Below are 22714 nucleotides of genomic sequence, written 5' to 3' on the forward strand. Positions count from 1 at the left end.
AGCTTTTTTTTTTTTTTTTTACAGCCCAGTTTAATCAATATTAACTTTTTCTTGTGTCTTCATGTGCACTTCCTGTCTTTTTGAAGCCTTCATCCGCACCTCACAGCTAATGAAGACAGCTCAGGGCATATCTGAAAGCCAAAGATGCCACTCAAATTCCACTGATTCATTTCAGTGCAATGAAGACTTTGAGATGTGTTCGAAAGCTCTGAAGACCCACTCAATGGGCCTTTTGAGCAGAGGTCATTTTGTTCCATGTGCTGTTTCTAAAGCTCATGAATAAACTTCCAATCTCATGCTGTTTAGCTAAAGCTGCTACAAGCAACACTTGTCCTTCAGGAGTGGGTGGAGACCAAAAACAGAGCTAAAAGAGGAGTAAATGTTGAGCATACATCCATCAGGTGGCCTGAAACACAGCTCCAGATAAATGCTAATGTGTCTCCATGACTGCTGGATGTGTGAATAAGCAGTTCGCTTATATCAACTTCACAAGTTAAAGTTTTTGTGCTGCCCCCAAGTGGCCAAAACAAATCTGTTTTTGCAGTTTTAATTCAAGCCACAGCAACAAACTGACTCCAAAAAACTTTAGATCTGTATGCATGATTTCTTTTATTCAGCCATTAGACCACTTATACAAGACTGCAGAACCATTCAGGACATCACCATCAATATTCATATTCCCTCAACAGAGAGGTTCACATTCCAACACCATACAGATCTTTTATTATTACAAACATTAGAATATGCTCTGTGCACTAAAATGAAAACACTACTGAATGCATCTCATTAACACAATCCCTACATGGAAAATCTGAGTCAGAATTATTATAGTCTTATTAGGCCACAACCAATCTTCAGATATAAAATCAAGACGGAAGAGAAATATGGAAACTAGATGCATAGAGATGTACATCACTACAGTACTAATCATTAATTTATCTATCAAAAAACTTTCTCAAAGTTAAATATTTTATAGATTTGGAGCGTGTGAGGCTGTAGTGTGTTTCATATTTACATCATGCTGTGTGTTTAGACCACCAACCTGTGCCATCAGAGACTTCAAAGGCTACAGGCTTCATTAAAAATTAAATGCCCGAGCAGAATTGTGAATCTATGTACATTAAATACAGTTTTGATGTTTGCAATAGGTATCTGTGTGTGTGCGTGTGTGTGTGTGTGAGGGGGGGGGTATCTCTTGGTGCCATTTCATGATTTTGCTGGTGAGGATATGTGAAAGCCACACAAAGGCACAAAGAGTGGATGTTACAGTGCTTTCCAGGATGGGTGAGGTGACCCATCCAATGACAACAGACACTATAAAGATCTACTATATACAATAATGAACAACCAATTATGGAATGATTAAAGAGGAATTTGATGACCGGGTTGGATTTGGATTGATGTTATTCATTAGACTATTAATATTACCGGATTTAATCACAACTGGCCTGTGTGTGCACACGCCTGCAAGTGTGCTCCATACAAAGACCGTAATAGATATGAACAAATGATACAATTCCACATTTCCATTTCAAAAACATCAAGTAATCCATCAGCAGTACTTCAGTCTCTCTTCAGTAACAAAGGTTCCACACTGTGAGTAAAAAAAAAAAAAACCTGAAACAGCCTCAAAGTGTTTGTTTCAGTAACAATGAAATATTTACTGTGAATAATAAAGTGCGGCTAAAAAGATAACTTTCCTCAAACAATGCATTTAAAGAGAAGAAAGGTTCAACAAGTGATACAGCAGTCATAGACGGCGACTTGTACAGCTAGTCGAAGTGAGCCAGACTACATCGTTTCTTTCACCAGCGACTGTGTACAGTACACGACCGAAACAGAGAGAGAGAGAGCCGACAATACTGCAGAATTCAACACACAAGGCACAAAACAAGCCTTGCACCAGTATACAATATGTGGCCGCCTCCGAGGACACATTATGGACATTATAGAGTGCAAGCCACAACTGGAGTTCGACCCAAGACAGGTGACGATCACTTTCAGGGTGATGAAAACCTTCCAAAAGGCTGACAATCACTTTGGTCCCAATTATTTCTTTTTTCTTTCAACTTTTGGAAAATGCTTCCTAGTCGTCACGGAGGAACGGCGTGCAGCATTGCAGCTCCTGTTTGGGTGAAAAGATCCGGACAGCTTTCAAGCCGCTTCACCGGACTCAAGAAGCTCCACGGGTGCTCTCAACTCAAGCTAATATGACGATCGTCCACTTACAGAGGCTTTCAGTCTGGATCAGTCCGACCTGAAACTGCTCCAAAGCGATAAGGCTGAGAGGCTGAAGGCAGAGGAGGCTTGGTTTGCCTCTGACGGGCACTTAAACTCACAAATGCTCTGGTTTTGTGAGGCAGATTTTTGGTTTTGGGGCTGCTGATTGTGAGTGCGCACCCATCTCATGTCATGGTAAAATAAGTAGATGATTTATTTATTAAACTGCCAAGTTCAGAGCTCTGGTGCTGTTCTGTGCAGATATTGCTCCTCTTGCACAGATCCAATATCAATTTAACCAAATGTGCAGCTAAAAAGGAATTGTGTAAAAATACATGAATGAATTTCTTTGAGTTTACCATAAATCTTATATAAAAAATAACACTTTGCCTAATAGTAAAAAGAGTAAAATATTGTCCTGCAGGAGTAAATAAGAAACAACAATGCATAATACGCCTAATAGACCTAATAAATTTCATTAGGAAATTTTAAATCTTCACAGCAATTCATGACATATTTGTGTACTCAGTAACTTAAAAAGGTACAAATAATTTATTCCATATCAGCAGAGAGTTGGGATCTTTTTTTAAGGGCAGTGCACCATCTGGTGGTGAGAGACGAAGTCGAGCTGTGCAGCATCTACAGTGTTTCAGTCTACAGTGATACAGCTTTGCAGTATGATTGATGGAAGTATTTTGCACAGTGAACTGATCTCTACAGCTACAGCGCTCTTTAATCAGAGTAACAAACCGACTGTAACAGGCTACAACGAACAGAGCATAAGCACATATCTGTAATATATTCAGTGAAAAAAAGTTTTAAAAAGGCTGGTTGGTTGATGCAGGCACTCCTTTTCCTTCTTTAAAATATCTTTAAAGTATTAAAAACCTTCCCCATCTATCCTCGACTCCCCTCTCCACATCCACCAGGCGACACAGTGCCCATCGAGTTTTTGTTTCTTTGTGTGACGTGCGAGGAGCAGCAGAAGACGTCATGTTGGAGACTCACACACGGCGGTTCTGTGTTTGGTAAGGACGCCCGAAATGTGGTGACAGTGTGAAAATTACTCTACCAGTGTCTACTTCTAGTTAGTAGACCCTTCTCCTCCCTCCTCGGTCTGAGAAAGAGTTTTGTCAGAAGTTACAAAGCAGCCACTCAGAGCTGAGAATCAGCTCCAAGGCTGTTGAGCTCCTCCGGCGAGTGCTTTTCTCCTCCGGTGGCGGCCGTCTGGCGGAAGCCGGCGGCGATCTCGTCAAACGTCCGGCCCTTGGTCTCCGGCACTTTGAAGTAGGTGAAGACAAAGAACAAGAGCAGCAGCACGGTGAAGATGATGAACACGTAGGGCCCGCACAGCTCCTGTGAAGACAGATAAGAGGAGAGATAATTAAACGGTGGAGCTCGAACAGGGTCAATCTGACAGTGAGAAGCTAAAATGGATTCATTGCACATTCATGTGATCTGAGGATGACTCTCTACCTTTCACAGAATGTATTATGGTGGCTTGAACTTTTAACTATTAAGGAGTGGATTAACTATTCAAGTATAAAAATTCTGACCTGTTAAATATGGTCTTCTTCTTTGTCAGTATATCAGTAGTAGTATTTACTTGGCTTCATTCATTCTAATAAGAATCAACAATTGCCTATAAATTCAACTTTGTCTCATTTTCCCTATAATCAGTTCCAAATCATGTAACTATTTCCAGGAAACCTGCCAAGAAATTATGGACCCATAAAATGTATATAATATATCCTACGCACCTCTACATACTGGAAGCCCATTCCCACTATGAAGTTGGCAGTCCAGTTGGTGAAACCCGCGACAGCGATGGCTGAAGGCCTGGGTCCCTGCGAGAACAACTCTGCCACGATGAACCAGGGGATGGGACCCGGCCCGATCTCAAAGAACGCCACGAAGGCAAAGATGGCCACGATGCACACGTACGACATCCATTTGAGCTGATCCTGAAAGAACAGGGGGCACATTGGAGGTTAGTTACTGGTGTTTTCTCAGTTTGACTCTTGACAACCACTTCCTGCAAGTTGTTATTTGTAAGCATAGTATCTACATGTCTGCATTGTCTTTAAGAGAAACCTACCAGCAGAGACAAGGCGATAGTCATCAAGACGGCAGATCCGGCCATTCCCAGCAGCCCCACCAAATGCAGAGACCTACGTCCTGCACGCTCCACCACAAACAGCTGCGCCAAAAAATAAAAAGGACAAAGAATGAGCTCAGTGTGCTACTATAAAGCAATAAACCATTTACAACCTGGACGTAGTTCAACAAAACATTTATGATTGCTTCCCAACTCAATGCAGAGAAAAATACCCTGTTGCATAGGAACATTTACAGTTTTGGCACAACAAACAGAAACTCTAACAGCAGAGAACCTCACACACTTTGACTGAAAGTGATTTATGAAATGTGCAGCACATGAACACAAGAGTCATGATCATTTTCCACCTCTGACCTGACCAGAAAGAAGCTTTTCAAAAAAACAAAATGTAAAATATTTATACTGTACTCACCGACACCACAGTGAAAGCTGTGTTAACTACACCAGCTCCAATGGTGGCGTAGACGGGCTGCTTCACTTCGGCTTTCTCAAAGATACGAGTGGAGTAGTAGAAGATCTAAAAAGCACGACAACCACAAACACCGAACATGACTTTCCTTTCTTTAAAAAGCTGACATGTCGGTATGTTCTGGGGAAAAGTTTCTCTTGGACTCTTGGACACTCACAGCGTTGATGCCAGACAGCTGCTGGGAGAGCTGCAGGATGACGGCAATCATGAGGGGCTGGCGGTAGAGGTGCGAGCGGAACAGCTCCGGGATGGTCACCTTCTTCTCCCTCATCATCTGTCGGCTCTCCTCCTTCATCTCCTGCATGTCAGCACTCACGTCTGTGGTGCCTCTGAGCTTCTTCAACACTGAAAAGTGTGGTGAAAAAGCAGATTATTACCTCTACAAACTACATCTTTGGGCATTTTAGAAGCCCAAGATCTTCTTGGAGAGAAGCAGATCTAACCAAGTACATCCAGTTGTAAATGCTTTGACTTCTAGGGTATATGTGTGTGTGAACTCACCAGCCTTTGCCTTGTTCTCTTCGTTCTTGTTGATGAGCAGGAAACGGGGGCTCTTGGGGCAGAGCGGCAACAAGAAGCACTGGATTATTGCAGGGATGAAGATGAAGCCCAAGAGGAGCGGCCACAAGTCCTGGTTGCCCATGACTGACTCCATTCCAAACACCTGAAATCAACGCAGACACACGTCACACATGTGAACCACCTGCACAGCTTTAGGAGTGGATGCACAAGAAGGGCACAAGGGTGCATTGCAATAAAACTAGTGGAATAATTACTATCCACCAACCTGTGCAATGAGGATGCCGACGACAATGCCCAGCTGGTGGAGGGTGCCCAGGGCCCCTCGAAGGGATGTCGGGGAAACCTCGCCCACATACATGGGCACAAAGCCTGTGGAGAGGCCGGAGTAGAGGCCCACCACAAAACGACCTGCAATCAGCATTTCCCAGGAGCTCGCCATCTTCGAAAAGCCCATCAGGGTGGCTGCGATGAAGGCCAGGACGTTGGCCATGAGCATAGAGTTCCTCCTGTGGGCAACAAAGGACAAGATAAAGTTAAATTTAACACATTAAATTCCAGACAGGAGAGGCTAGCTAAGAGAGACATGCTAACATTCTGTTCATGTGTTTTTATACCTTTCAGCACACTAACATTTTGTGACGGGAGCCTGTACCTGCTAAAACTTGTTGTTAAATTCCTCTTTAAAAACATCAATATATCTAATGTAGCTACAAGCGCAACAGCAGCTATGTTTCAAACCAAATGTACGGAAAATTTTGGCAGAATTTTTAGAAAATCGGCAACAGAAAATGCAAATTAATGCTTGTTTCCTTCCATCTACCACTATTACATGATTATTACTATTTTGGTTTATTGAGATGAGCAGTAGGTGGCGCCAATTCCCCAGTCACAAAACCATTGCAGAAGAAGAGGGCGCAACGAGATGAAGTGAAATAAAAATTGGAAAACGCAATAGATTTCTGTTTGTTTCCAGTATTAATGTGAGGAAGGTTACGTCACATCTGTTTGAAGCGATGAGGAGACGTTTTAATCTGCAGAAACTTCTTCTTCTTCTCTCAGAGTGGAAACAGGTGAGCAGTCATATGAGTTAAATGTCAAAATACGCATAAAAATACATTGATGGAAACATAGTTTATCAAGTATGATGTTTCACTCTGACAATCACAGCTTTAATTAATAGTTTTTACACTCATTTTACAGAGAAAACGAATCAAGCACAGTGTGTTTCTTTTAGAAGAGCCCGAGACTATCACACTATTGTGACACCAGCGAGGCAGTTTGTGTCCTGTTTACCTTCCGAAGCGGTTGACAAAGAGTCCGACGGAGAAGGAGCCGAAGATGCCACCAACAGAGAAGATGGCGACAGCGATGGACCAGATGGCTGTGAGGGAGTTCTTGGTGATGGGCTCCGTGTAGCGCTTCGACCACGTCTCATTGATGAAATTCTCAATGGTCTGAATGATCAGGGAAAAAAAGAAGAGTGTTGAATTTTTTTATACAAATAAACAATATGTCAAAGAACTAAATAGGATCATGTTTTATCATATTGCATTATCAAACACAGCCACAGCTTGAGCTTAAAAACAGAGAGCAGAGAAAGAAGTGGTGGTTACATCATATTGTTTAACTTACATAAGCTCTTGGGACATAACATAAGTTCACGTGCTTTATGTTTTGCTCCCGCTCAGGCCGAGCCATACTGATGGCTGAGCTGTTGCTTTGTGTGACCAGCTGGTGGCAGCACTGTATATTCATCACCATTTCCTGGCAACCAGGAAGTCTGCCAGTTATGGTTAAGTGTCGAGTTTCTGTTCCCCCTCCCCCGCTCCATCCTCAACACAGACCACGATGTTGACAAACACACCCATGCGAGCCAGTGACAGAGATAAGTGGCAGAGCCTGCGTCCGCTAATGTGTGCGTCACGCTGACACTTCTCATATGATTCAGAAAGGTCACCACCCCGTCTGCAGCTCTGTGACTTCACCAGTATGTCACTGTCGTTACCATATGTTAACTCCAGCTCTGTCATGTGCCTCTGCGATAGTCTAACACCACCTTGTTTTGAAACACTTGGCACAGCTGACAGACCACCACGGTTCTTAATGTACCAGTGCTGAGAGTAAAAGCTCAGCAGTGTCCTTATCAAGCTGCTATGAATAGTATGGATCTCACGTTTCTAGGGCTTTTCTATGGCGGAGCGATACATATAGGATGACACTCTCAACGCAAGGTTTGGGTCATACCCACTATCACCTTTCAGTCACAAGACCTGCTTAGTGATAGTAGAAGTGTGTCAGAATATACTGTCCTGTATACCTGACCTTCACCCCATCACATGGTCTACGTCTCAAAAAACTGCTTCATTTGGAAAGAACTCTTACTGATCTCTGGGTTTATACACGTTCATACTGTAACCAGCTCAAGTACAAGAGGTGCTCTGATTTCTGCTACTTCATATTTATTCTTCGCTTGATTTCAGAAGGAAATATTGTACTTTTATTTTATTTTTTTTACTCCACTACAGTTAACTGACAACTGCAGTCACTGGTTATGTTTTGCATTAAGATTTCACATACAAAACATATGATCAGCTTGCAAAATGCAGCATGATTCTTTGGTTAAACCAACAGTGTATTAAGTATTGAAATTACCATGTGGACCAGCAGCTACATTAAAATGCTGCTTAGATCCATTAATATAACATACTGTATAATAATGTGATACCGACAGCCTGCATGGGCTAGAGTGCTTTTATTTGTGATGCATTTAATCCAATGAAAATCAGCCTTGTTAACATGTCCATATGGTGTCCTCGTGATGGGCAAATATACAACAGTCTCCAAAACACTGATTCAGACAGGAACAGGAACCAATCTCGTCAACTTGCAGGGTGGAGTTTATCAGAGGAGAAGCCAGGTGTAGCTACATATCGGTATAAGATTCACTATTTTCAGAAAGGTGGCAGAGACGTGTCCTGTTCCAGTTAAGTTGCAAAAGGAGACATATTGAGCCTTCATGTTTTACCAAAGCATCTGAATATCCAAGAGCCAAACTGTAGCCTGCAGTGGCCTTTTTCCAGAGCACTGTTTTGAAACTTTTACACAGAAACAGATGGGTTTTGCCACAAAACACAAGACTGATCCATGTATCCTGGGACACAACGAGCACAAGCCAACATGTTGGTTAGTTTATTTTTCTTGCGTTTTATCTGTTGACTGTGTCCAAACAAATCTGCAGCGTGCTAGATAATGTTAGCCGTCGTAAGCCTGCCAAGTCGCATGATGATTCACGTGACATGCCGACAGGACATTTTATATACCCTGGAGGTGTTGACGAAGAAGGTTACATTAGTCAAACAGTTTGACAGATGGCTGCGGCTGATAAGGTTTGTGCTGAATAATACAAAATACTCCCTAAGAAAAGTCCATAAAGTCAAGAATTCAGATGATAATTCTCATCTCTACGAGCGACACTTTTCACATGAATGTCAATGAATGAATGAATGAAACACTCTAGTGTTACAGTCATATTAAGCCAAAACTACAGAGCCAAAGTGCCACTTTCACTAACCTAATTGGCTGATCTTGAGAGGTTTTATAATTATTTTGCGTCCTCTCTACAGTCTTACTCTCTACAAGACTGTTCAGTCCAAACCACCAGCTGGCTCCAACCACACAATGAAACAAGCGGCCTATTCATGCTGTCGGGCTGTCAGCATATGTTGTCAGAGCTGGCTGGGAGCCACATTATCAAGGTGAGCCCTGCATTCAGCACAGGGTGGAAATAAAAAGATTCTAACAAGTGAAAAATGCTTTAGCCAACACTTGGATGTCTTTGAACAACTGGAAAAACTATGGAGAGTCTTCTTACAAGTTTACAAAAAGTGCTTGAACTTAACATAGATCCTAAAAAATAATCTAGCAGTATTTTAGAGATGAATTGCTTCAGGAGGAGTAACCCAGTCATTTGTATAAGCAGCTAAGAACTCAAGGAAAGAAAACCTTTGCAAACAAAGTTCAATCAGGGAGAAATATATCTCAGAAAAGTGCAAAAGCCTCAACCTTTAGCACCAGAGATGTTCCCAAATTTAAACTAATATAAACAAAGCACAGATGACCCCTCGATTAAATTTCCAAATATGGATATTATTTGCTTTGTGGAACGGGCAGACATGCAGCAGGAGGAGGACAGGAGCTGCAGCGAGGCCCTTGAAAGGCCGTATCTAATCTGAGACGCTCTAACGCGAGTGCAAGTCCTGCGTCACAGGCAGCACGAGCATCGCTGCAGCCACGGTGAAGCACAAGCGGGAGAGGTGCTGCTGATAATCTGAAGTGCTGCTTCTATATAAAAGTTGTATTTGTCAAATTATAGCCTCTTAAGTGGTCATTAGCGAATCAGGGATTAAGTGTTGGGTAACTGTTTTGGTGCGCACTCATTCCTGAACCGGTTGCACGTGATGTTGCTCAGACCTCCTTGTGTTCGTGTGAGTTTGTGTGTGTGAGACCGAGGCAGGGTGCTGGGAAGGGGATAAAGAGCCAAGGGGGCAGGTTCACACTAGCCCAGTGTGCAACAGACCACATATTCACCGCCTCCCTCTCAATCTGCAGCCCCTCAAAGAGCCACTCACAAGGCACTCGGTGGCTGCTGAGCTGAGCTCCATGAAGTCAAACACGTGCTGGTGCAGCCAAATCTGTGCTACTATAATAATAAGGATAAAACATTGCCAGATATAAGTAAGTCTTGATTGCTTTTCAGCAAGTAAAGGCATTCAGATAATCGATCAGTTATTTAAGCGACCAATCCCTGGTCACAACTTCTCAAATGTGAGGATTTGCTGCTTTTTTTCTTTTTTACACTTAAGTGAAAATCTGTTTTGACTGACATCTGAAGACGTCACTTTGCGCTCCGGTGGTAGATCCTAACCCTTCGGTGACATTTTATAGACCAAACAATTAACTGATTAGTCTAGAAAATATTTCATAGATGAATCATTATTTAAAATAATTGTAAGTTGCAGGCTCAGCGAACAGATTTTTCTTTATTAATAACCAGTTGGTTAAACAACACGAAAGATTTCTAATATTGCATAATCCATGACAATTGCAGAAGTTTTACATAAATGTCTCAAGGCATAAAATTCCCACTTTCACACATGCGGCCCACTTCATCTTCTCGTTATGACTCAAGAAGAAAGGAGGGGGATCATATCTCCACCCAGACTCCTGCTTCTGTCCTCTTCTGTCTATTTTTACTCTGACTAAATACAATAAGGGAACGTGTCCTGCCTTTCTACTTCACATCAAAGTCCAGCAGAGCTTTGACGGTGTGGTGATAGTGGAGGAGCAGTTCAGACAGAAGTCAGGCTGCCCTCACAGAGAGACCGCCACAAACAGCTGTCATCATAGATCACAGCGACAGCCGGTCTCCGGCGCACCTAAGACTCTGCATATGTCAAAGGTAAATAAAAAGAGCAGGTGGGGCTGTGGCCTGTCTGACAACACACCTGTGAACAGACAGCTTTGTAGCCACAGGGTGTATTCAGACCAATGCAAACTAGACTGACAGAGGTTATCTACACGTGATGCAATCCACACATTCCCCAGGAAATTAGTATTCTTTGGTATACCTGTCTGTCTACTGGAGATTTAATCCAGCTGGGGGTATGAAAGCACAGTTTATTACTTTGCATTGTTACGGGGATAGGTGACTGTCTGCCTCTTTCATTTAATTTCCTTGTCTAGCTTTTCCCAGCCTGCTGCTGTCCAGCAGAGGTCCATTTTTGGGCATGGACACACTATTTTTTACAGGAATCCCTCAGAGTCTGTTAATGCAGATGTCCTTGGGCCTGAATGTGGCTATTATTATCTGACCCCTTAACCCAACCCCCCTCCACTTTCTGTCCCTACTAATCCAACAAGTGACTGAACAAACCAGCACTGGGGCTATGCTGGCAGGGAGAATAATCTACCATGTGAATGATTCATGTAAACCTTGTATTATTGCATCTTGGTGGGCTAAAACAAGCCGAAAATCTTTTTGGAGACCCTGCTTGAACGACATGTTTGCAGACATTTAACTCACCTTTTGTGGGGCATTGATGACACCGGTGTTGTAGCCAAACTGCAGGGAGCCGATCACAGCTACTCCAACGCTCAGCATCAACGGGAACGTTACTTGCTGCAAGACAACAGAGAGTAGAGGAAGTGCTGTCAGTGAAGAGACCAGTTTGACCAGTTATTCACCATTTTACCCAGTGGACAAATGCATTCAGTTGTCCAAGAGCTGGAACGAGTGCAAGCAGTACGATAAACAGTCGTATCATCTTTCCAGTTGTACACTAAGTCAACGCCACTTTTTTGTGACAAAGCGTTCACTATCTTGCTGTATCACTTGACTTTTTTTTCCACTCGCACTTGTGCTTCAGCCACCGTGGAAATATCTGACATTACATTCACAAAATGTTCTTGCTGGCCAGCTTCTAACTTTATCCTCGCCACGTTTTCATAACACGTATAATGAATGCACTGTTAAGAATAACTCCAGGATGCTTGGTTTCGGGCCATGTTATGCAACGCAGTGAAGCTGGACTGTCCATAAAAGATGTCACATGACACCTGAAATGCAGAAATGTATCTTCAGGCTCTTATTGGACAGATCAAACAGCCAGCACCTGTTCCCAGAGACATGTTATGTGGGCAACGTTTGCTGACTAAAATTCGGGCCAGGTCTGAGGGGGCTCCAGGTTTTACTCAGCAGACTTATCCAGATAACTGAATAAACCTGCTCCTTGGAACAGGTCCAGGTTGAACCCAGGTCTACGTGCCATTGTCTGTGTTCCTGTCCATGTTATTACAGAGTTCACTTGTTGGTTGATCCTCAGTAGAGCCCCGTAGATCAGCAGAGATTTTCCTCATACCAAAAAGTTAATAAAGCAGAGGAGAGTACGTCGCTGTCTATTTCCTCCTCTCAGACAGACAAAAAACAACCCCTGGCTACAATTCACCTCTTGTTGTTCATCCAGATGTGCTACCGCTTCTTCTTCTACTAACTGTTAGTCTGGGACGCAAGTTTTCACACGTATTTCAGATTAAATTTAGAGCGACACAAGCAGCAGTTGCTTACTGTTTCCATCCTTTATATCAGCATCAGTCATCGTGTCTGGATGATTTATGTTTCGACTGAAGTCCTGTGATTCACACCAATCCTTTGCCACGGTGATTCACACAGATAGGTTCCTTCTATTATGGCAACAAAAGACTGACCTTCAGGAGGGTTGATGCAAGCTGAAAATCTCTTTTCATTCAGGACACAAATTATGTATACTTAAGCATATTTTCGGTTATTTCTATAATTTAACCTTTAGAGCAGAGTGAGAATGGACATAAACAAAGGATGCCGTGACTACAGGATGTCCTCTCATCCTCCAAGACACAAAATCATTGCATTCAGCCAATATCGATCCTGCTGACATGTCTTTGAGCAGGACTTATCAAAGGCAACATTATATCTAATTTGGAGTTGTGTTTCTGGCCACCTAAGAAATGTAAGCCTCTCTGTTTCGGCCTCCACGAGGTCCTGAGGGAAATATCTGGGTCTTAAGTTAGTAAATGCTGCGCTATGTTGGCCAGCTTGTTGCTAACTGTGTCTGTCTGCTGTTTTGTGTTGAGGAGATAGTGTGCAGCGGGTTTATCAGCCTGCTGCATCTGGAGAAGATGATAGGAGAACAGACAGAGTGAACCAAAACAGTAAAGCTGCAGGCCATAAAACCAAAACAAAGAGCTGCTGAACAGTCTGATTATTTTCTGTCACTGCAGTGTGACACTTTTCACTCTCATGTGATCCATTGTTAAAATAAAAATATTTGAACCCTGACTCAAACCTCGAGGCTGAATCTCTGGAATTTTCATTTAAGCGTAAGAAGATAAGCACAGGAACCGACCCCACCGGGTTTCATAAAAACAATTTGCCAGGACTGTACATGCTCCTCTGTAATATCACCAGTGCTGCAGGCTACTTTTAAATTGCAGTATTCCTGGTGACAGAGGTTGCCTGCGTAACACGCGTTAATGGCTGTTTTTGTGAGGGTGAGAATTCCTCTCCTGCATGATGAAGACGGAGGAGAGCTGGAAGAAAAGGAACTTCTGTGTGTTTTTCGGAGGCAGCCACTCCGGCATGACTAAAGACGCTGAAAGACCCTCCTACATTTCTGAGCCAATAGGAACTCTTAGTTGTGAGGGTCATCAAGTCCATGACAGAACTGTTTAGGCACAGAATCTAAACACATGCACTTTTTGGCATTGTGGGCCGGGCTCTTAAAGGAGCCACGTTGCCAATGACAAACAAACCAGAACTTTTGTCATTCTGTCCGCTGCTGGTTAGAAACGGACAGGAAAGGACACGAGTTTTAGTAAACTACCAGCTGTCTTGTAATATAAACAAAGAAATCCTGTCAGTCCCCTCTGGGTGAAGTCATCGCTGGAGACTGTTTAAATCTTGTGCCGTCTGGGGAATAGCAGGAATTATTTGCTCCCTTGAAAGTGGATGTTTGAATCCAGCTGCAAACGGTTGTCTAAGTGAAATCGAACACTCTTCTGTGACATCTCTACCTTTAACCTACATACAGGGAGACCTCCCTCAGGCTGGCCTCAGTGCACACATACTGTTTGTATAGGCCAATGATGGAGCAGAGAGCATGTAGTTTTGGGACTTTCTTCTACACCGCATATCTTTTTTCACGAGATAAAGATGTGAAGTTTTCATCTAAAACTGGAGGAAATCGAAATGTTTTACTGTTCACTGTTCTATGATTGGACATAAAAAAAGTAAATAAAAAAATTGGACATTAAAAAAGTAGGTGGGTTTGATACAGTTCCTCATACGCAGAAACCAGAAGCAGCAGCATAATACATGACTTCCTTGTCACACCCAAAACAAATATTCAATGATCATAGCCTCGAAGTCACCACTAGTGTCCAGCCCTCCTCTTGTGTCCTGGCTCTCTACCTTTAGTCATCTCCCAGGCATGTTTCACTCAGATGTGGCTTTCAGTTTTGTTTACATTTCTAAATGTTTGTTTACTTACACATGATGGCTAAGCTAGCCATTCACGAGGGCCTGGCATCATACAATGTACCCCGCTAATCTACAAATAGCCTCAAATCTGATTAGAAGGATCGCATTTTGAAAGCTGATAACAACTATAATAAGGGAAAATAACTGCCAGCCAACAACCCAACAACAGAGGGTATTTCAGAGAAAATTAACAGACATTTTCTGTCTTGATTCAGAAGGTTTTGGGTTTATAATACTGTCAGTAACTAGATAAAGTCAATAATGGGCCTGTACTGGTCTTAATTTTACCATCCAATTAGTGATAAAACATAAAAACTTCTGACTGGAATTGGCAAAAGGCTAACCTGACATCGAAAAGGGCAGGCACTTCCAAAAATATGTGGTAGGTGATTGGATGAACCATCTGTGGATCACAGGCTAGCTGCAACCAGTCAGATCAATGGACCATATGATGTTGTAGTCAGACAGACTGCTCTTCTTTCTCCAGTTCCGATATAACTGACGCCATAGCAGCATCTACGCTAACCTCATAAGGCTGTTTCAATACAGACGAACTCAGCTGCCAAAACCCACCACCCTGTTCCCGAAAACAAACTTTTCTTTCTTCCAAGACTGAATCAATGCACAGTGGTGGTGCTGCTGGTGCATTTTCCCGACTGAACACACCTTGAAAACTTTGCAGGAGCATTTGGTTGCACCAGCACCTGGTATGTCGAGTTCAGGGACTCATGAGGGCGATAACCCTTCTCTCCTCCCATGCCTTTATTTTATTTCCATGCTCGAGCTAAACATCCATGCAAATGTGCCCTCTTTGCATGTGCAAAGTAAAACGTAATGTGGGCAGGCAGCAAGGAAATGTGTGTCTCGTCATTGCTTCTGTATAAAATTAACACTGGTGATAGCAGCTTTGGTTGCTTGGCACCACCAGGATCTCTGCTCTTATTGGGTAAACACTGACAGCAGCCAATGGGATTGGCAGAAAGCACACTGGTAAAGCATGTGATACAGGTAAATAAGCAGAATGAAAAATGGAGATCTGTGCAAATATTAATTGTACACACCAGCTCACACTCTAAGACATATTTTCTCACTCATGTAGACAAAACATAGGAACTTTGATTAGATTAATGACAATGAAGTATAATGAGAAAATGAAGTAGAGGAGCAGTTTTCTCCAAATTAGGATATATGCAACTACAACTGCAAATATAAACCATCATTCCACCATTTCCTCATCCAAAAACTCTTTAAACATAACATAAAGTTGATCTATGAGATTCAACAAACATAGAACGTGATCCTGAGTTCTCTCATAGCTCTAAAATCAGTAAAATACATCCACTCATGAATACTATTTACAGAGAGCCAGACCAGGAAGCAGTAACTTAAACTAGGACAAACAAAGTCAGCTGACAGGGGGGTTGATGTAATTCTCTGTCAGACACGAAGATAACGGGGTAAACCTTTCAGAAAAAAAGAAAAGGCCACAGCAAAGAAAGTCAACAGGAAATCAAAAGTGCTGCAAACAACAGTTCGAAGTAAGTGAAGCTGGTAACCAAACATTAGAAAGATCATTAGGTATAAATCCTGTGCTGTAGCTGTTTACAGCTACTATAAAAGATGTGAAACTGTACCATTAGTCCCTCCCTAATGTGGGAGGTTATCTGGCAGCGCTGGAAGAATTATTGAGATCCTTTACTTTAGTAAAAGTGGTCTCCAATCTAAAATCCCGCAGAGGGGTGACCAGAAAAACCTGCAATAAGACGGCATTGTATTTTATGAACTTATCGTGTTTTTTTCTTATGTAGAATCTTAATCTGAGAGTAACTACAGCTGTCAGATATACTTATAGAAAAGTACAAGTAATTGTAACTTTCCACCTGTGATATCTGACCGCTTTGCTCCTCTCCAGTTGTGTCTCATAAGTCGCAAACTATAAAGTACGTCTAAGTTAAACCAGCTTGCAACTGGGGAGGCTGTATTATTTAAAATGATAGGTATCTCATCAGTAATAAAAAAATAATCACCTTTTCTCCACTTGAAAATCTGAAAAATTTAGTAAATTCAGATTAATTTAACATTGTTTTTTCCTGTGAGCAACAGAGGAAATCTTAGTGTTTTTTACTGTAACACTACTACTAGTCTGTGAGTCATCGCAGTAAATTCCCTCTAAATCAGGTCAGACTGGGTATGACTACTTTTTTTTTTAAAAGCAGAACAGGCTGTAATTTGGCCAGATTCTTGGTGATGGCCTACGCTGCCTCCATCACGTCTCTCTACACGTCACCTCTGCAGTCTCAGCTTTCACAGCTGTGGGGAATCCAATACGAGCCCCATCCTCACCTGAACTCCTCTCAGCTCTGTTCAGTTTTAAAGCCTCTTCACCTGATCTGTGCTGTGGCGACACTTTACTCAGGGTATGTAATATTTTGCCATTCCGTAGATGGATGAAATTGTCTGCATTAGCACAGTTCAGACTGCGGGAGACTGCTGTCATTAAAAACACCTCATGCATGCTCTATGCAGTATGCTATTAAACACTTTATTTTCATTTATATTCTTCATGTTTTACCAGATTAAATTGAGTGATTAATATCTACCTCAGCTTTACACACTCATTCGGGCACATGTGCAGTTAAAGACTTCAACTAAGAGGAAGCAAGTCTGATCTCTACAAGAGCTGTGGGCAGAAACCCAGATGACTAATGCATTGATATGGACGGGATGGGCACATTTGCCCATAAAAACTTGTAAATCAAACAGCATTACAGACTTGAATATGTGCCATGTAATTGTCTGAGTTTCCTGGTAGTCCTGGTTATTATTAACCTCTACTCAAGCATTGCAGAACAATGAGACACATTGGGAAGAGTTTATCTTTTGCATGTTTGACCCTGAGAAACTCATGCTTATTTATATGTATGTGCTACTATTAGGAAAAAAAAACTGGGAGTGTATTAATGCCTTATCTGGGAACGTTAGTGTGGCTAATACAAACAACTGGACTATTGTAAAATAGGATCCTTTCCTATAAGATAAGAGACTGCATTTACAGTCTGTGGTGTTTCACTGACTGTAATATCAATTCAAGCAGGTTTTGATGACTGTGGGGATGCAAAGGTTATCAATATCATTATCATCATGATCAATATCAGAGGAATATCTACATCAAAATGAGGGCAGGGGCAGTATTTAGTTGTAGTACATACAGCATCATAGAGGTAAAGTGTATAATCTTTTCATAAAAATCTTTATGGAGTAAAAAAACTGCTTAAAATCTGAATAAAAAGCAGTTTTACATGACAAGAAATTTTGTTCCCATGTAGTAAATCACACAAATCTTTGCATTCAAGCAGCCTAAATCATATCAGTTCATATTATGCAGCAAGAGCCTAAAAGTACATCCGTTCAAACTGATTCTGCAGGGAAGTGAAAAAGAAGAAATTCATCAGCTTATATCAGCTGAATCATGCGGTCCAGGGAGGCACAGCTAGGCCCCCGCATGAACCATTTTATCAGACCACCTCATCCTTCTGTGCAGTGATCGGATGTGGTGATCGACCGTGTGCACAAAGCCATCCACTTTCTCAGGAAAGTGAATTAAACATGCGCTCTTGCTCGCTTGTTCATCTCAATTAAAACCCTCCTGGATCTCTTAATCCCAACTTTTGCAGCAAAGCCTCATTAAGCCTCATTAGAACATGCCTGACAGTTACACTATAAGACATACTGAAGGGAGCTAGTCATGCAGATGAAAGTAAATCTACTGGACTGTCTTATGGAAGGAAGGAGTTGGCAGGTGACTGAAAGGAAGTGGATGGAGAGGAATTAAGCCTGTGCAATTAAGTCTGTACAACGTGAGGGCTGGTTGTTGGCTCTGGACTCCCAATCAAAATACCTGTGCTGTCAAGTCTGTCAGGAATAAAATGTTTAGGAGCTGTTTTGTTCAAAACAGAGCAAGTCGGCTGTATGCCTGACCCCAATTACCATTTTTATTCTTTGCTGAAGAGGACAGAGGTGAGTTATTAGACTCAAACAAAGCGTCCTGTTGTTGAGAGTGAAGCTCTTATGTGGCCAACAATTTGATGTGAAGACATCATTAACAGGACATGTTTCTATGGAGGAGCTGTGCAATTTGGGCCAATAACTGCATTATAATTAGAATACAGCTGCACTGAAAGAATTAGACTTAAAGGTGAGCAAAAATTAGAGGTGTACACTGAATATGTATGTATGTTCATATATCCACAGACATAAACACTCCTATAGCATTAGCTCTTGATTTAGTCTGAATCTGCAGCAACAGGCTGTCTGAACGCTGTGGGGAGAAGCTTTCCAGCCTGTTTTTGTCTCATTCTGCTAACGGACACATTTGAGTGATGCTTTCATAAGTGACGGGCTTGAAGTGTTCCCACAGACAAAGCCGACTTCTATCATTTAAAGTTACAAGTAAAATTAAATTCTGTTGTAAATTCCTAGAGATGCATCAATTAGTCTATCAAAAGAAAATCAATTGCTAACTTGGTATTTTAATAATCGTTTCAGACATTTTTCAAGACAAAATGTTCTTTTTAAATGTGAGGATTTGCTGCTTTTTGTTGTCATTTGTGATGGTAAATGAAGATTATTTCAGTTTTGGACTGTTGGTTGGACACAAGAAGATATTTAACAATGTCATTGGTCTCTGGATGATTGTGATGAGCATTTTTCCCTATTTTAAAGATTAAATGATTAATAGTGAAAAGAATTAGCAGATTAATCGATGCTAAAAACAATTCTTGGTTGCATCCCTATTAATTCTACCTGAAATAGGACCCGGACCAAGCCTAGGACAATAGCTGCCTGGGCAGGGTTTAAAACAAGCCCTGCAGCATCAACACCTGTCTGACTCTGTCTCGCTTCGCTGGAAATCAAACTGCAGTTCTACCACTTCCTACTGCTTTTTCTGTGATGAGTCTCTCACTGAAGTTTCCGGGTATTTCCGTTTATCTGCACACAACTGGGCATAAAACTAAGTACGGGGCAGGTATGAAAATCCTGACCATGTGATGTTAATTAGCTCATGCTAAACTTCTGTTTACTTCTCGCTTACAGCTCGCTCACACTGCCGGGAGCAACACAACACAAAAGAGGGAGTGAAGCAAACAGCATGGGAAGGAAAGGGTCAAGGCTTTAACGCCACAGGGTTGCTTATTCCCTCGGTGGGCTCTCACTTGCTGTAGAAATCTGCTGTGTCGGTGTCACAGTGGAAACTGGGAACACAGAGACCCATTCCCATCACGTCCACAGCAAACCAGTCCAGCTGAACGTCCTGCATCACACAGTGTGCATGGTGAAAAACAGTGTGGAGAGATAGAACAGCAGCAGCTTGGGAAACCACTGTGACCACCGTGTCAGACTGGGCTGCCCTGGGCTGCTCCACTGGGTTTAACTGGTATTACATCGACGGGAAAACAGGAGGGGGAAGAGGAGGGAGGTTTTGGCGTACGTGCTGCACTGTGCTACACTGTGCTGCACGTCTGCATATGTAACAGTGACCACAAGCCGCACCAGAACGGAGACAGCATTATCAGGCACCAGATAAATCATGTTTACTGCACGTACAGTGAGCATCACAATCAATAACGACACCCAATGCAATGCCTGTTCACTAACCATGGAGATGAGGTTAGTGAATGCACTAGCAAAGTGGTGCTGGGTTAATTACTTACTACAGTCTCATCTGATGTGTCTCTGATACTCTGTTACAGTATTTCCCTTTACTTCCACTTTATACCTCTACTAACTCTACTACATTTCAGACAGCATTTTCGTGACAGCTATAGTTACGGTTTTACATACAAAACACATGATACGTTTGTTTAATGTGATGCGTTGTGACAGATTAATCTGCCAACAACATATTAGGCAGATAAAATAAGCTTCACCTCCACCAACTACAGCTGATTACATGTTAATGCATCAGCAATAACAACGCATCAGAGCTTAAACCCCCCCTTTGATTAGACTGTCGAGAGAAAAACATTTTTTCAAGCAAACATGCCAAACATTAGACGGTTTCAGCTTCTCAAACGTGCTGTTTTCTTTATCTCACATTATAATAAACGCCATAATTTTTTCGACTGTGGGTCTGATGGTGGCTTAGTCCATTTGTCAGTATTCACGTTTTATAGACAGAATGTGCAACCGAGAAAATAAGCTGCAAATTAACTTAAATAACTTGCAGCCCCATTATGCACAATAATAGAACAATGACAGGTACTATCCTGCTACAAAAAAAAACAAAACACTTTGATAAGTGCATTTTGTGAGCACTTTGCACTTTTTCTTAAGTACAATGTCCACTGCAGAAACTTTTTAGAATGTATTGCAGTATTACTACTTTTACTTAAGTGACGACGGATCATCGACCACCTGTCGTACTAAAATACTGTTATAAGCGGCTCGTATAAATAAATAGCTCCTGTCAAACCACAGTGAAATTGGCCTTTAAAAGGAACAGACGACCAACTGCAGCCTACAGTGACATAATACTGCGTCATACCCCCCGAACCAGCAAACAAGGCGCGAGACGTGACAAAGCATTCCGTACCGCCACTGGCTATGACGTAGAGAAAAAAATACGGAAATAAACTACAAAAAAAGTTAGCAATAACCGGCAAATGTGGATATTACCGGAAAATAACATATAATAAAGTGACTTAAGGTTGCTATAGTTTGAAGACACGTACTGGACCACTAAAATATGTCATGAAGGCGGTAAAAATGCTTTAGTGAGCGTCCAAAAAGTGTAAATATTGGCCGCATGTTCGCTGCGGAGTGGCCGTCATGGCACATGTGGAGGCACCTCACGGCCAAAGCTGCCGTGAACTCGCTGAACTCGCTGGCTGAGGCTCACTGACAGCGCGGAGCTGCAAAACTACGAGCAGCCGAACAGGTTTGACAACATCTGAAGCTGGTTGTGGGGAAAACGAGTCACGGATGTAAATACCTTTCCTGAGTCCATGGCTGTGCTGTGATGGGAATACTCGCACTTCTTAGTCTTTTGTCTTCTTTTGTCAGAGTTGACGGCGATGGAGGGACGTCCTCGGGGTCTCCCGGCGGCTGCGCTCAGAAGTCGGTCATCTTGTTTTTTTTTTTTTTTTGCCCCGCTAAAGTGCCTTCAAAGTGAAGTCGAGTGCTTTAAAGATGAAGTCTTCGCAAGTCTCTTTTTTTAAATAGTGGGTTTTGCTTTAAAAGGTGGAGGTCGCTGCTGATGCTCTCTCCTGCGTGGCTTTACTTCAGAGCTCCGGCAGCTTTAATTTCGCAACTTCGTGGACGCGTAAAGTCTTCCAGGATGTAGGGGCTGGGCTGCTGAAGTAGTACCGCTGTCCGGCTTCATGGAGAAACGTCTTCGGAGACATGAGCCGGGTTACGGCTAATATATTATGGCTGACGCAATGTTAGTGGGGTGTGTCCACGTTCCGAAGCCCATCCTCCTAAACAGCCAATGGCAGAGCACTGATCTTGCGCATCAGGCACGTAGAGGAGGCAGCGGCGTCACACCAGGCTGGGATGAAGCACTCCTTTACACGAGTACAAGTAAAAGCAGTATAAAAGTACGCAGCTTCAAGTAAAAGTCCCGCTTTTAAACCCTTATCTGAGCATAAGCAGCCTACAGCTATAATCAGCTAACTGAAGTATCAAAAGTAAAATGCTGAGTTAGTATGAAGCAGATTTTATCATTATTACTGTTTACATCTAAGACGAACTTAATGTTGAAGTTTGTGTTGAAATGAGGTCATTTTAACTTATCTATAGACTGTTGGGTTGTTTTTTACTGTGGATACTGAGCTCTAATTATTTTACTCTAGTTTTCAACCACACTTGGCCATTCTTATAGGTTTTTTTCCCTTAATAATAAAGCTATCATTTAATGTTGTTTGTAGGTTACCACGTCTTATGTCTCCATATTATTCAGTTCTTTAGCTTGGGCCCCTAATTATATATAGTTTGTAATGGTTAAATGAATATGTGTCCATTTGTTTGTGGCCCTCCCTTTAAGGCTGTCATCTTAAGGTGGGTAATGGAGACATCTGGTGTGTCTCTTGGTTTTAAAAAAGAAATGTTAAAGTCTCTGAACTTTTTCTAATGTTCAGTGATTGTTATGAACTTGTGTATTCTTCACAACCTGGCAAACACAACACTTGTTCCTATTAATGGTTTATACCTGAGCTATAACATCTTAGTACATGATTTACTGATAAATAAAGCTGTTAATCACAACTTAGAAATATTTATAAAGGAAACTTTATTGTAAAGTAGTTACACA

General features: G+C 42.0%; 1 protein-coding gene across 1 annotated transcript; it reads right to left on the bottom strand.

The window, feature by feature from the left end:
- Positions 1 to 592: 592 nt before the first annotated feature.
- Positions 593 to 21812, bottom strand: slc2a1b (solute carrier family 2 member 1b). Its single transcript, XM_041945131.1, has 10 exons — positions 21395 to 21812; positions 11413 to 11508; positions 6624 to 6784; positions 5596 to 5836; positions 5310 to 5472; positions 4966 to 5153; positions 4752 to 4856; positions 4319 to 4420; positions 3981 to 4184; positions 593 to 3576 (listed from the first exon to the last, which is right to left on the bottom strand). Exons 1-10 carry the CDS (start codon positions 21407 to 21409, stop codon positions 3376 to 3378), a joined length of 1476 nt encoding a protein of 491 aa, XP_041801065.1. The 5' UTR covers positions 21410 to 21812; the 3' UTR covers positions 593 to 3375.
- Between the last annotated feature and the right edge of the window lie 902 nt (positions 21813 to 22714).

Source organism: Chelmon rostratus, chromosome 2 (genome assembly GCF_017976325.1).
Source record: "Chelmon rostratus isolate fCheRos1 chromosome 2, fCheRos1.pri, whole genome shotgun sequence".
Lineage (NCBI taxonomy): Eukaryota > Metazoa > Chordata > Actinopteri > Chaetodontiformes > Chaetodontidae > Chelmon > Chelmon rostratus.

Excerpts from the sequence above, each read along its gene's own strand:
- slc2a1b (XM_041945131.1), bottom strand. Across the intron at positions 6,785-11,412 it reads TCATCAATGCCCCACAAAAG|ACCATTGAGAATTTCATCAA; the intron begins GTGAGTTAAATG and ends CTGATCATTCAG. Across the intron at positions 4,185-4,318 it reads CTATCGCCTTGTCTCTGCTG|GATCAGCTCAAATGGATGTC; the intron begins GTAGGTTTCTCT and ends CTGTTCTTTCAG.